Raw genomic sequence first — 15,681 nt, forward strand, 5'->3', positions numbered from 1 at the left:
TCAAGAGAGTGGAGTGGAAGCTGGTGAGGGCTCCTCTAGGGAGGGAGGCCGTGCACCCTGCCAGCCGTTTGCCTGCCTGCCTCAGCAGTTCCTTGTAATTTCACATGGGCTCCCTTCCTGAGCCACCTCCACGAGATCTTCATCTAGTGCTGCAAAAGGCCCAGAAAGGCCTAATGCCATTACGTGGGCTGGGCCCCCACCAGACAGCACAACTCCTGTGAGCCCACGTGCACAACCATCCTACAGATAAGGAAACCGAGCTCAGGGGAGTCGGGAACTTGCACCTGCCTCCAAACTAGCAAGCCACACGTTAATGGTTCCAAGTCAGGTCTTCTCACTCCTGGAGGGCTTGCCACTACTGCTTCTTGAGTTCAACCAAGTCAGGCAAAAAAGTATGACTGTAAAGTAATGTGGTTTTTGTTTTCACTCAGTCACACTGCCTTTACAGCTAAGTTTTTATCCTCTCAAAATATAAGTTACTTTTGACACCAAATGGTTAAGCCATTTGAGTTTGTAACACCAAATGGTCACAAACTCAAATTTGCTCACTTGAGTTATTTATAGGACCTGTTCCACATGCCCTGGAGCTAGTTAGGAAAATCAGGTTCACTCTCAGAAGTTTGCTATCACTGATGGTATTCCACTGAGTGTGTCTTGAGTTCTGAAGGTAGTTCCAAAGAGAGTTTTAAACATGTTCTTTAATGGTATTAGATTAAAAACTAGTAATAAATGTAGAATTTCCCATGAGTACAACATTCAAAGTTATGTACGATAACACATATATTGGTGTCAGAAAGAGTTCGCCATACTTGTGTGTGGTTAATGCACATTTTCTAGTCCAGATAAAATTGTGGGTTTTGTAAGGCATCTGTAATGTTGTGTTACATTTTGAAATTAAGGTCAGAACTTTAAGAACATTTGTCTCTCACAGAGTTTTTCAAACTGACCTATGTGTAGTTCCAAATTTTGGAGAAACAATGGTTTTAGGGAGACCATCAGAAAAGCGAGGCTAATCATTTTCGTGTTTAAAACTCTCAAGTTGCAGAAAGAGAACAGTCCACGGAGAGCTGGCAGTTTCCTCTGTGATCAAAAAGACGGCAGCGTTCGCCCCTTTCCCCACCAGGGAAGCCTCCGCATGCCCCGTCCTGTGTCCATGTGGCCTTGCGCAGACGCCGACTCGGTTCCATTTGAAGACAGGCCACTGTCCAAGCTGAAGGAGTCGGACAGGTGCTCGGCCAGTGAGAACCTCTACCTGGATGCCTTGTCCCTGGATGATGAGCCAGAGGAGCCACCAGCCCACAGGCCTGAGAGGGAGTTCAGGAACCACCTCCCTGAGGTCAGCCAGGTTTTGTCCACTCCAGTTAATTACTGCAGAATCAGGGAGCTGTCATGAAACCTAAGAGGCATGTCAGATTCCTTTCCTGGCAAGCTCCAGCACTTTTGCATACAGCAGTCTCCGAACTGAGTAAAAATGAAATCTTCACAACACTAAGGGTTTTGTTTGACCCTAAATTAGCATGCTCTGCTGTCAGTTTAACTTTGCCCCTTTGTTTCGGGTTTAGAAATACTGGACTAGAGTCCTATTTAAAAGGAAGGTCTCACAAGTAAGTATGTCCAGTAGAACACACAAGAGGAAGTAAGTAATTCTAGGAAGTGTATATGCTCAGCTTTTCTTTTCCTTTTTTGGGTGGGGAAATGGGGTCTCTCTCTTGCCTGGGGTAGAATATAGTGGCCGATCATGGCTCACTGCAGCCTTGACCTCCCAGGCTCAACTGATCCTTCCCTGTCAGCCTCCTGAATAGCTGGGCCCACAGGCATGCACTCCCATGCCTGGCTATTTGTTTGTTTGTCTGTTTTTTTAAGTAGAGACAGAGTCTCCCTATGTTGCCCAAGCTGGTCTTGAACTCCTGGACTCAAGTGATCTGTCTGCCTTGGCTTCCCAAAGTGCTGGGATTACAGATATGAGCTACTGCACCCAGCCTCAACTTTTCTTGAAATAGTATAGTCTCTGGTGGTAGAAAACTAATAACCAAAAAATTCTGGGCAAAGGGAAAAAAAGTCCAATACTTAGAAACCTTACATAAATTAGACCAGCAAATGGGTGAGCTAAGCTGTAGACATTTCCATGGCACTGCGTTAGTTATGTTTTTCTGGTTTTAATATTTTTAAAACCTTGTTTTAAAAGTTGGTTCTAGGAATCATTACTTATGAAGCAATTCAAGTTGCTGCACCTGTCATTTGGTCTCCTAAACACTTAAGACTTAGAAGAGTTCATATCAAATAGTGTTGTTGAAATATGGGGAAATTATATTTCACTCACGTCAGTAAGGTCAAATGCCTTATCCTCAGCAATGTATCAGGTTGATAGGATATCACCACAGTCCCACCCTGTCTGATCTATTGCCAATCTTGTACAGTCCAATTACATAGCAGAAGTAACGCAGGATAGGGTTGGGAGCCAGTGGGCTGGAACCTGCATGGCAGAGACAAGGGGCGTGCTCACTGGGGGAAGTGTACCCCTTGCTATTTACTGTCCTGAAAAATATGTTTCCATGACTGTTAGTCAAAGGCTTGCTGCCTCAAAACCACATCAGCACAAGAGTGTTTTCTCAGTAGACAACCTTGTATTTATGTCGTTCTACAAACACAGCTATCATTCTTCTTAAGGGGAAGGTGCTGTGTAGCTTTGCCTCTAATTCTAAATGGGAATGTTTAAAACCAACCAAGTGCCCAAGCCTAACGATGTCATGCCAACTTCTACAGCAAGATTTGGACCAAGGGATGTCAGTCTCCTAACTTTACTCTGTCACCTTTCTCTCTAACATAACACACACACACAGACACACACACACACACACACACACACACACTCCTCTCTCTCTCTCTCACTCGCTCTTGCTCTCGCTCTCACACTTAGGTTGTTACAAGAGCCAACTTTGAAATTCATGTAGTCTGTGAGGTCCTTTGAGGAAGCACAGAAGAGCCACCTCCTCCATGACAGAATTTATAGCCAGTTGTTCTCATGTGGGTTCCTCCCTGGACTGCAGAAGCTACAACCCCTCATCACGCTATGGACTCCGCTTTGATTCTTGCACTTCAAAGGCCTCAGGGCAGTAGCACTCCTAACCAGAGCCTGGCCTCAGTGCACATTCTAAATGGTGTTCTCCTCGGGGAGCAGAGCAAACAAATCACTTAAGTACATTCAGGGCTTCTAGGCAACCAAAATTAACTGATTCAGACAAAGTTATTTCTTCTTTATAGGAAGAAGAAAATCACAAGGGAAATCTGCAAAGGTAAGTAAGATTGATGAAAATAATAGATTACTGAAATAAAAATGTCTTGGTCTAAAAATTCTGTTTTGTCAATGCAGTCTATTTTACTACTCTCTTCAAAATACTTAAAATTAAGCCATTTCTGAATAAGTGGCTGCTTTATTATTCATTTCATAAACATGGTATTTTTGATTATCAAAATCAAAGAAACTAGACATGCTGTGTTATGTGTATATTAGTTTTATGGTAAGGACTTTCCAGATGTAGTTGTGCTAGGTATACAAAGGAATGCTTGTGTTTAGTGGTTTTTGAAAGGTCCATGGAAACTTCACCTTTCTCATTTAAAGTCTGGAAAAACTCTCTCTTGTATGCTGTGAGTTGTTTTATCCATTGTGTATTTAAAAGCTCCACTAAGAGAATTTATTAGTATTTTCTGGCAGTAGTCCTTGAAGAAGACATATAGTAGTTGATGTGGATGTTATACACTAGTTTTTTCCTTCCCAGTTTAATTTCCTCCAGTTTTACATTTTCTTCATTCTCTAAATGAATGCATACTATTACTGAGACATGAAATTTCTTCTCAAACAATTCAACATTTCCAGATCTCCTCATCCTTGATTTTCCTCTGAACTTCAAGTCTGTGAATGACTGTCCCCTTCTCATTTGCCCTCTGCCACATCGCTGCAGCATCTAGGCATGCCCGTGGCATATTTCTGTCCTTCACGCTGTCTTCTCTGGTCTGTCTTTGGTGGTACAGGACAGTACTTGAGAGCTCAGGCTCTAGAGCCAAACTGCCTGGATTTATTTATTTGTTTGTTTGTTTATTTATTTATTTATTTATTTATGAGATGGAGTCTCGCTCTGTCTCCCAGGTTGAAGTGGTGGTTCAATCTCGGCTTACTGCAACCTCTGCCCCCTGGGTTCAAGCAATTCTCCTGCCTCGGCCTCCCGAGTAGCTAGGATAATAGGCACACCCCACCACGCCCGGCTAATTTTTGTATTTTAGTAGAGACAGGGTTTGGCCATGTTGGTCAGGCTGGTCTCGAATTCCTGACCTCAGGTGATCCACCTGCCTCAGCCTCCCAAAGTGCTGGGATTACAGGAGTCAGCCACCACACCCAGCCCAAACTGCCTGGGTTTAAAATAGCTTCTGCCTCTTTGTAGCCATGTGATCGTGGGTAGGTTACTCAACTGCTTTATGCCTCAGTTTCCTCCTCATCTGTATACAGGAGGTATTTTGATTCTTATTATTATTTCTTTTTTGCAGCTTATTTATGTTAATATACATAATGAAAGTAGCACATGGCACAAAACAAACAGTAAACAGAGTTTAGTCATTCCCCCCTCCCACCTTCCCCATTCACAGCAGCAGTCACATCCGTGTTTCGGGTTAGGCTTTGGAGTAACTCTGTTTCACCTCAAACCATCAACCTTTACGCTTTCAAAAGCAACCCAGGCTTGTTGTAAAATGTAAATGTCGGCTGAGGCAGGAGAATCTCTTGAACCCAGGCAGTGGAGGTTGCAGTAAGCTGAGATCGCACCACTGCACTCCAACCCGGGTAACAGAATGAGACTCTGTCTCAAAAAAAAAAGAAAAAAAAAAGTGAATATCAAAATGTCCAAAGTGAAAACTGGAAGTGCCCTCCCCGCCGTCCCCTTTTTCTCTGGCTTCTGACTGCCCAGTGTGTTTCCACCAAACTCTCTTCGATGTACCTGCAAGCGCCTACACACGCTCCAGATGTGTCCTGGGTTTTCTCTTCATGGTTTCGTTTGCCTTGGCCACTGCCTGAGGTTCATGCCTCTGCTTTCTCTGTCTTTATCGTCTCTCTTCCACCATATCTATCTATGCCCCAGAGGCACTGAGTTTTCACCCATGTAGGTGCCACTGGTTTACCTCTGAGACAGTTCTGCTGTGGGTGAAAGTGGGATTAGATGAGCTATGTCCACAGAAATGTGGAAAGGACCAGGAGTGTGGCGTGTGTTTGGCACTTACAGTCCCCAGTGAACAGTGTTCTGAAACTCATTATTAATTCAGCAACTCTTTGAACTGACCAGAAGCAAGAAGAGGAAATTCATACTTGCTGAAAAGCTCATGACCTTGGGACAAATCAACCCATACCTACCATTGCCCTTCCTTTCCGGCACTGCATATAGCCATCTTGTGGTTATTCAAAGCACCACTGGACAGTTTGTAGATTCTTTCCAACAACAACAACAAAATAACAAGATGGAATGCCTAACAATGTCACTTTTAGCCTGCTGTTTTACCCCATTGTGCTGACCACACGGTGGGTGCCTTGTCCCCAAGGTGAAGTCAGCTGTCAGCAAAGCTGCCCAAGCTTTGGTGGTTCTGCGTGCCACGTGCACATGGTACAGGGACATGCTCAGAGCAGACCCCAGTCCTGGCCTCATCATCATTAATGGGTCCTATGGAGGAGTGGTCCATGCATCGATCTGGGACTCCTTCCACAGGGCCTGCACTAGTCTAGAACCCTAGGTTTAAGCCTGTGCTTTGCAGGGTGAAAGGAATATCAGTATATCCTATAAGAATCTGGACAGTGAGTCTATGGACCCCTCACCTTCCTATCCCACCCTAGCTAGAGGGATTCCAGGCCAAAGAGGTTCTGTTGCCTGAGCCAGCAGGCACAGTCAGCCCCCAGACCCATTCCTGACAACAACCTTGCCCTGGTGGTGGTCATGCCTGAGCACCTTAGCCTAGGAGCATCCCTGGCACCTCTGCAGCACCTGCCTGGCATGTGAGACCCATTCAGTGAACTCACAGCAAATTGAAAGTGCTAACAAATGGAAGAATCCACACCAAATTTATGTCCGTCAGGTGGTAGCTTACCAAAACCTGGCTATCCCCATGGCTCACCTGTCTTTATCCTTCAGCTGTGGTCCGAGTGAGTCTCCTAAGAATTCTCACTGAGGCACTGAGGCCTCAAGTGATTCTCCTGTCTCAGCCTCCCAAAGTGTTGGGATTACAGGCATGAGCCGCTGCGCCCAGCCAGAGTTGGTCGTACTAAATTCTGACCAATGCAAGGCTTCAGGAACAATACCAGAACCACACAGAGTCCAATAAATGTCCACAGGGTAAGCAGAGAGTGCAGCACATGAGCAGCTGAAAGTGTTCTGGTGTGGGTGGAAGTGGGCACCTTCCCTGGCACATCTCACGCAGGGCAGGACATGGGTGCTGTGGCTTGTCAGAGGCTCCCTGACAAGTGCTGACCCCCTCTTTTCTGCTTTTCCAAGGGCGGTGTCTGTGTCCTCCATGTCCGAGTTCCAGCGCCTAATGGACATCTCCCCCTTCCTGCCTGAGAAAGGCCTCCCATCCACCAGCAGCAAGGAGGACGTCACCCCGCCCCTGTCTCCAGATGACCTCAAGTACATTGAGGAGTTCAACAACAAGAGCTGGGACTACTCACCCACCAGGGGCCACAATGGTGGGGGGCCGGACCTCTGGGCCGAGAGGACCGAGGTGGGGCGGGCAGGGCACGAGGACAGCACAGAGCCTTTCCCTGACTCCTCCTGGTACCTGACCACAAGTGTCACCATGACCACGGACACCATGACCAGCCCAGAGCACTGCCAGAAGCAGCCGCTGAGGAGCCATGTCCTCACTGAGCAGTCGGGGGTGCGCGTGTTACACAGCCCGCCTGCCGTGCGCAGGGTCGACAGCATCATGGCGGCGGGGGGCGAGGGTCCCTTTCCCACAAGCAGAGCCAGAGGAAGCCTGGGAGACACCAAGGGGGGCCCTCCAGAACCTATGCTCAGTAGGTGGCCTTGCACCTCCCCGAGGCACTCCCGGGACTACTTGGAGGGGACACGGTGCCCCCTTGATACCCCCCTTTGCACCTCTCTGGGGTTTGCCTCCCCACTGCACAGCCTGGAGATGTCCAAGAACTTGAGTGATGACATGAAGGAGGTGGCCTTCTCTGTCAGGAATGCCATCTGCTCTGGCCCTGGTGAGCCGCAAGTCAAGGACATGGCCTGCCAGACCAATGGGTCCCGGACGATGGGGACCCAGACTGTTCAGACTATCAGTGTGGGCCTGCAGACTGAAGCCCTGCGTGGTGTCACCAGCAGCCCCCACAAGTGTCTCACACCAAAAGCTGGGGGCGGTGCTACACCCGTGTCGTCTCCTTCCCGAAGCCTTAGGAGCAGACAGGTGGCCCCTGCCATCGAGAAGGTGCAGGCTAAGTTTGAACGCACATGCTGCTCCCCCAAGTACGGTTCTCCCAAGCTGCAGAGGAAGCCCCTCCCCAAAGCTGACCAGCCAAATAACAGGACATCACCAGGGATGACCCAGAAAGGGTACAGTGAGTCAGCCTGGGCCCGCTCCACCACCACCAGGGAGAGCCCGGTGCACACCACCATCAATGACGGCCTTTCCAGCCTCTTCAACATCATCGACCACAGCCCCGTGGTGCAGGACCCCTTCCAGAAGGGGCTGCGGGCCAGCAGTCGGTCTCGCTCAGCAGAACCCCGACCAGAGCTGGGCCCAGGCCAGGAAACAGGCACCGATTCCCGAGGAAGGTCGCCTAGCCCCATTGGGGTAGGCTCAGAGATGTGCAGGGAGGAAGGGGGAGAGTGCACGCCAGTGAGGCAGGACTTATCTGCTCCCCCTGGCTACACGCTCACTGAGAACGTGGCCCGGATCCTCAACAAGAAGCTGCTGGAGCATGCCTTAAAGGAGGAGAGGAGGCAGGCTGCCCACGGGCCCCCAAGTCTCCACAGCGACAGCCACTCGCTGGGGGACACAGCCGAGCCAGTGACCATGGAGGTAATGAATGCTGAGTGCCCCACACCCTCCCCCACCAGCTCTTCCCTTTAGCTATTGGGCATTTGGGACCTGGGACTGTGCTCTGATTTGATCTCAGGAATTGTCCATGATTGGTGGTTGGGAGCTGGGGAGGTGTTGGGTTTATGGGGGAGTAGAATAGGCAGAAAAAACCCTGAGCAACTTTTTAAAGAAAATATTATTTTACTGTCCTCAGGAAATCATGTAGTACATGGTTTGATTCGGGTTCTGTCACTGGTCTAAGTGATTGATCCTTATTTATCAGGGCTTTTCATTTGGGGTAATAGCTAGCCTTCTTTCTGTATAAATCTGTGCATGTGGGCAAACTATGTGAGAGTTGTGTCAGGGCTTTCTGCATACTGCAGACCTTTATATGTGACAGCACAAGGTGAGCTGGAAAGGGTCTAGACCACGTGGGCACAAGCATGTCTCATCAGGGCCCACCAAATCTCAATTCCTGGGCTGGCTTCCTTACAAAACAGCCATCTGGCAGCTCACAGATCACTTACCCTCTTTGTGGCCATGAGCTTCCCAGCAGTAAAACCCGGTGAAACAAATGGACAAAATCAAAATCCTTCCCTAAACAATCAGATTATCATTATCACCCTTGATATTACTCAGAAATCAATCTACTGTGAATTGGGTTCTGATACATATCCACACGTGATTTTGTACACCTCTTTACAAAATACTTCCCATTTCCACTTCAAAAATTACCAAAATGAAAGCCTGACGATAATGCTGGTGGTGATGGCTACGGTGATGCTACTTTGTGGTTTGTGCAGCACAGAGAGGAGGCGTCTGTCCTGCAAATGATCCCAACTTGCCAGGAGTCTGGATGAACAAGCTCCACACTGGGGACACCTGACCCCATGAGCACTCTCCCAGCCAGGCTGCTCCCACAGATGGCAGGGGTCAGAGGAGGAGGACAGCAGCATGCTCCTGGGCTGCCTGCTACTTTCTCGCCAGGACCCGAGCAGCCCTGGCTTCATGGGCAGGGAGTATTGCCTCTTTCACCTGGCCCGTGTTTCCCACAGGAGGGTAAATGATGGCTAGCTTTCCAGTCTGGCCCACCTAACTCAAAACGCAGGCTTGAAAACTGAACAGGTCAAACCTGTGGAACTGCCAGTGACCTATAGAAATGGCAATTCCATATGGTTCACACCTAATACAAATATTAACACTACATGACCTACATGTTCCAAGATCTGAGTCTTTGTGATAAAGTTGTCTGCATGCTCTGAGAAGGACAAACTACTGGTTGAATGTTCTCAGGTGACACATGGTGTCTTCTTTGGGCTACTGTTACCCCATCCTTCTGGGGTCCTCAGGTAAGTACTCCTGCTGTGGAAGGGTCTATTTATAATGTGAACGCCCTGCCTTCTAGGGCCCCCTACGGCTCTGAATTTCAGTTGAAATTGGGGCTATGTCTCAAAGCATTAACTGGCAATGTCTGTAGTGTCTATTTATATTACACACCAAATAGAAATTATTTTTTAGGAACCGAAAAATGCTTTGAATTACTAATAGTGAATGCTGCAAGCAAAAATAGGTTCATGATAGAATCCCAGCATTAGGCATAAAAATGGTTTTATCAGTACAAAGTGGCACCCACACCCTTTGTCCTCCGTATTCATTTAGATTTTCTCCTCACTTGGTGTGTTTGCCACTAAAAGAGAGGATGCGAAAAGGAGCACAGTTTCAGGGACTCAGAGCACGCGTGGAGCACTCATCGGCAGCATCTAAATGCCACGGGCTCTTTTTTCCTTTTCTGTTGGAATTTTGCTTGTTCTAGATTCCAGTGGCATTCCTGAATTGATATATTAGGACCATTGCAACCCCTTCCCATAGCTCCATAAATTATGTAGTAGTTCTAGGTATGCATTTCCAGATCCCCAGGACTACTTCTGATTCCAAGCCCAGCCGGTGCCCTGTTGTGGAATCTTTCCCTGATGTTCACTCAGGCATCCAGGCCCAGGAGTGAAGCGGGTGACAGGAAATCTCCCTTTCTCACTGCACTCTCATCCCGTAAGCCACTCAGGCCTCTCTTTCTCTCCACACCATGGCACTAGTTCAGCAGTGCAGAGAGAAGCCGTGAGGAGTTGTATTGTGAAGAGAAAGAACAGTCTGAAAATGGAATGCTATTCCTCCCTCCCCTAAGTGGAAAATGTGAGGGGAAATTTTTAGAATAAGCGGCAGTAGCTTGGCTGTTGTGACCATAACAAACGCAGCCTTATGATGGCCTCTGTTTTAGATAACAGTCATGCAATTTCCATTATCTCTGTTTTCCAAAATGCTGTTTGAAATGTTAAATGCTAAAAGATGACTCGGGGAAGCATAGAAACTAGAGGGAGGTCTGTGGCTCCTCCATGGAGTTTCCTTCTTCTCTCTGGGCAGATGGCAGAGGGCAGATGTGCCCAGTGCCCAGCCGCTTTCCCTCACCTCCCTTGGAGTGTATGTGCTAGATCTGAGAGCCCGGAAGTCTCTCCTGGTGGCTGTCCCTGAGGGAGAGAGACGGTCCTCTACCTCTGGGCTTGCTGACTTTAAATCTTTATTGTTCTCCTGTTTAAAAAAAACACTTTCCAACCTTCTTGCTTTTCTTTTCTTTCTGTGTCTGTTCTGTCCAGAACCAAACTGTCTTACTAACTGCCCCCTGGGGACTCTAGCCCTGCCTGCCTCACGCTGTAAGTGCTTTCTTCCTTGTTTCCCAGCTTTCTGGAGAGGTAGTGTTGTGTAACTCGTGCTTGGCACCTGACACTCATCACCTGAGGGAGGGCTGCCCAGTGACGGCGCCCTCGCTCATCCCGGGTTCCAGGAGGTTCTCCTAAACCCAGGAACAGACTGACAAGGCCAGAGACTCATCTGCCCTGCTAGAGGGTTGACCACTCAGCGCAAAGAAAGGTTTTAGGTTATAGAGATTCTGCTGAGATTTCTCTGCTTTTGTACATTTGCAGCCAACATGCTTTCAGAGAATTGAGTAGATACTGGAGGGGACATCCTAGGAGGGGACATCCTAGGCCCAGGGATCTTGCTCGAGGGGGTCTATGGGTCCAACTGCCCAGGTCTGCTCACCAGCATTTTGGTCATATATGTGCACTGGCATGTGCTGAAATGAGGTGTGGCCATAATGTGATAAGGCTTTTTTTAATCATTTTTCAACAACCGTGCCACAAGGAGTGAACCCAAATATATCTTGTCCTTCCAAGTGAGCACCATAGGTGACAGAGTAAGTGCTCAATAAATATTTGTTGAATGAATAAACAACAAAGTCATCCCCACTCCAAATATCTTGAGAATCTCTCAGAATTGCTTTCATAGCCTGAGTCAAAGCACATGAGAAAATATATACTTTGTTTTTGATCAAGAATATAGTCACCCACTCACCTCATCCACTAGCCTTATCTCAAAACATTAAATACAGAAGTTGACAACAGTTGTATCCTTGTGAAAAAAATGACAAGGAACACAGGGGAAGGCCATTTTCCAGAAATGCGCTACACGGGCGGCATCCCAGGACAGGGTGCCATGTCCTGGATGCCTCTTGGGAAAGCACAACATAGTTTGCTTGTACCTGCTGGTGTGTTACTAAGGAAAAGGTTCATTCCCTTGAATGCAGACTCACAACATTTCTTCCTTCCCAAGCAGAGGCTGGCAAAGAGGGGGTACTTTCAGCAGGTCTCATAAAAAGCCTGCTCTTCAGCACCAGCCAGGTGGAAACAAGATACAGTGGTGTCAGATAAACCTATGGTAGCAGCTTCAACGACACACAACACACAGATCAGATACACAATACACAACACACACACTACTCTTAACAACAAAGGGAGCACAGACACAAAACAGATGCAGATTTCCCAAACCGTGTATCCCAGCCAAGCGCCGTGGGCTACGGTGAGATGTGGACATGAGCACCCTGGGTTAGTCTGCATCTTGGTGGCACCGGTGGAGTTTTAACGGGAGAGGTATTTCTGGTTGTCATGATACTGTTAGCATAATACTTGGGGAACAGAAGCTTCTCCTGTGGCCATATGAAGTGCCAGCCATAAAAGCAGCAGGGAGCATGAAGCATAGTCTCCAGGGCCACTGTTCCTTTTCTGCTGACCCACAGGGAGGCAGGGAAACCGCCCACCTTATCACTCTTCGGGAGGCCTGTGGCTCCCACACTGTCCTCAGGCCGTGCTGTCTCTGACGTGTTCCATCTTCTCCCTAGTGGCACTGCCCACTCCATGCAGCCATCTGTCCTTCCCCCGCTGCTGCTCCCCTGCACCTCTGGCTGGTCACCTCATCCTGGCCTTTTCAGTTGCTTGTCACATCTCTTAAAATCCTCCAACTCACTTCCTTTCTGTGAGGGTCTTCTTTCTCTGTCATCCTTCCTGTGCCTTCCATTCAGTTCACCTGTCATTCCAGTGTCTGAGTGTCATTCCAGCCAGTGGGCTCCACACTGGGCAACTCAATTTCCTCATGCCACAGCTTTTTACATTTCCGTGTGTCAGCAAATTCCAAGTTTGGGTGTCCTGGTTTGTAACATGTAGAGTAAGGACAAGGAGCTCAACATTCTTGAAAACAAAGTAGCTTGAGAATAAGGATGCTAAGTGATTTGCTCCTGGTTGTGTCTTGCATCACCTGTTCTCAGAACATTAAGATGCCTGTAACACAAAACCACAAGTACGTTCTGATTCTACTTTTTTAAAATGCTGCTGCAATTGAAGAGTCATTAAAGAAAACGAGACCCAAATTAAAATTTCTGCCTGCAGCATTTTTGCCGTGTTGTGGGAGTTTGTTTAACCTGCTGCCAGTCAATTTCAAATAAACAGTAGCAGAGTTCGTTTTAAGATGACTGCCGTTGTGAACACAGCTTAATGAAATCACAGGTCGCTTTGTGGGCTCCCAGTAGGTCCAGGCCCTATAGGACCAGTTCCCTTGTCCACTGTAGCGAAATAGATCGTTAGAAAGGGCCAGATGAAGAGACCTACCAGATGGGAATACGATGAAGTGGCCTGTGGAGACCACTGCCACAATCACTCTGCTTGTCTTCTGTATACCCCAGGCCAATTCTAAAGGAGCTTTACAAGCTGACTCATCTCACAGTGTTGCTGTGTTTTATCATAATTGGTCCCTTCCCATTCATGTCGCTGATCATTTGTGTTGAATTCTTTATCATTTTAAGTTATTCTGCATGAGCATAGAAAGTAGTTAATATTCACAAGTTGCTCGTGGTGCATACTCCATCTCACTTGAGTCTGTTGAGAAGTATATTTGGGGGAATCATCCACTGGTGACATTGCCGATCTGAGTAACTGTGTCTCCTTTTCTCGGCTCTGAAGGAACTACCTTGTTCTGCACTAGCTCCATCCCTAGAGCCCTGCTTCTCCAGGCCGGAGAGACCAGCAAACCGTCGCCCTCCATCCCGTTGGGCCCCACATACCCCCACTGCCTCACAGCCTCAGTCACCCGGAGACCTGACGTCCTCGGAGGAACACGGTGGTGAGGACCCACCCGAGGAGAAGCCACACCGTGATGCAAGCTTGCATGGATTATCACAGTATAATTCACTGTAATTTGCATAACCACACCATCGCCATGAACGAAACTCTGCCCAAAAGGAGAGATCTAGTTTTCTCAAGGTCAAAGAATGTTTTTAAAAACACACAGCTGCTGAATGTTCAACCTGTGAAACTGAGATGTTTCCAGAATGAAACAGTAAATGTGCCTGTAATAACTTAATTTTTTTCATAGCTCAGAAAACTATTTTTGTCTCCATCTTTTTTATACACGGTATATTAAACAAAATGGTAAATAAGGTATAAATAGATTTAAAAAATAAAAGTTTCAAAAAATGTACACTTACAGAGATTCTGAACACCCTCGCTGTCAATACCTGACTGCCTCTCTGTTAATTTTGCACTGTTAGATTTTGGTTTGGTTTATTTCCGTGTTGAATTAGAGTGGATTAAGTTAATTTTATTTTGTCAGTGTTACTGTTTTTTAAGAATTTTTTAATGCTTCAGACTGTCTGATTCAGTGAACTTTTTGTAGTGAAAATGCCATGAAGCCAGTAGACAAGACAGATATTCTGTATACTGGAGGGGACACAAGACATTTTCGAAAGGGTACAAAGTCCTCAGTGGGCTTAGAAAAGTCACTGTATCATCCATATATTATCTTACTCGGCTCGCACGTCTTCGGGTGCATGTATATACCGCTACTGTGTCCTCGCCGCCACCTAAATGTGACAGTCTATTCCACTGTAATATGTCGTGAAATTCCTTGTACTGTACTTTTATTGTTGGTCTTCTTGCATCGACGATACAACAGCAACAACATTTTTAAATTATTGTGAAAAGATTAACTGGCAATGTACAGCGTTTACTCAAAATTTTCTTGTTTAAGGGAAGACACTACAAAAAGTCACGAGGATACCAAATGGAAACACGTGATGGTGCCTCTGAGTCTGTATGAGACCATGGTGAAGTAGAAATAAAGCCTTTCCAAGATGGCAGCATGTCTCAGCCTCTCATCTGTTACACACCCTCCATCTTTTCCTAAGGACTCAGATGGAAAGTTTTCCATAGCTAGGGGAATGAAGGAGAGAGGCGATCATGTAAAGAGGCAACAGCTGCTGACATATCTTGTTGGGAATGCACTCTTTGGGTACAAGATCATGTTGCAGTTTTACTGTTCTCTGTAAGAGAGTCCTAGGATAGAGAGACAGCTTTACTGTTGAAAAGCCAAAATTTCTGTGGGCAGGGATGTGAGGAAACTGATTACCTAAAGTCAGAGTATGCATGGCTTCTCTTCCCGCTCTGCTCATTAGGAGAGAGGGAGTGGCCAATAACTCCAGAAGAGGCCTTTCCATCTCTGATCCTGAGATGCAGCCCACCTGTCAGTGTTTCCGGGCGGAGAAGCCCACAGAGAAGTGGTGCTACTGAAGAGCCCAAAAAGAATGATTTCAGGCTGAAGTTTCTGGTGTTAATATTTCATTTAATGTTTCATTAATCCAACAATTTTCTTCTTATCTGGGTGAGCTATTGAAATAGGCTATCCTAGCATTACCACAGCTTCGTCTTTAAACTGAAATATTTTCAAAAAATAAAAACCAATAAATGTTGGCAAGGATGTGGAGAAATTAACACTCAAGAGCTGCTGGTGGGAAAGTAAAATGGCCCACAATATTGCTGCTTTAAAAAGTTAAACATAAAATTACTGTAAGATCCAAGGATTCCACTCCTGGATATACACCCAAAAGAACCGAAAGTAGGGACTCAAACTGGTGTTTGCACACCCATGTTCACAGAAGCATTATTCATAATAACCAAAAGATGGAAACACCTCAGTTTTCCATTGACAGATGAATGGATCAACAAAATGTGGTATATTCATATAGAGGGATACTACTCAGCTGTTAAAAAAGTAAATTCTGACATACTATAGCATGGATGAACGTTGAGGACATTATTCTAAGTGAAATAAGCCAGTCACAAAGTGGCAGTTATTGTTTGGTTCCATGTATCTTGTTTATCTATCAAGAGTAGTCAAAGAAAGTAAAACGGCGGTTGTCGAGGGTTGAAGGGGGAATGGGGAATTGGTGTGTAATGGGTACAGAATTTC

The 15,681-nt window shown here is 46.6% G+C and overlaps 1 protein-coding gene across 10 annotated transcripts in view; it reads left to right on the forward strand.

Moving 5' to 3' along the window:
• The window catches only part of MTCL1 (microtubule crosslinking factor 1), a 135,142-nt gene extending 120,570 nt beyond the window's left edge, over positions 1–14,572 (forward strand). For 6 of the 10 annotated variants that reach the window (XM_037744041.1, XM_017543922.2, XM_017543927.1 and 3 more), the window contains 4 exons: positions 1,040–1,336; positions 3,262–3,293; positions 6,525–8,055; positions 13,398–14,572. In XM_037744041.1, coding sequence (XP_037599969.1) covers positions 1,040–1,336; positions 3,262–3,293; positions 6,525–8,055; positions 13,398–13,631 — 2,094 coding nt within the window. In that variant the 3' untranslated portion in view covers positions 13,632–14,572. Of the gene's footprint in view, positions 1–1,039; positions 1,337–3,261; positions 3,294–6,524; positions 8,056–10,700; positions 10,758–13,397 lie in introns of all 10 variants that reach the window. The other 4 variants (XM_017543929.2, XM_017543930.2, XM_017543928.2 and 1 more) reach the window with 3 other exon arrangements.
• Positions 14,573–15,681: the final 1,109 nt, after the last annotated feature.

The sequence above is a fragment of the Cebus imitator genome, unplaced genomic scaffold, assembly GCF_001604975.1.
Source record: "Cebus imitator isolate Cc_AM_T3 unplaced genomic scaffold, Cebus_imitator-1.0 Scaffold162, whole genome shotgun sequence".
NCBI lineage: Eukaryota > Metazoa > Chordata > Mammalia > Primates > Cebidae > Cebus > Cebus imitator.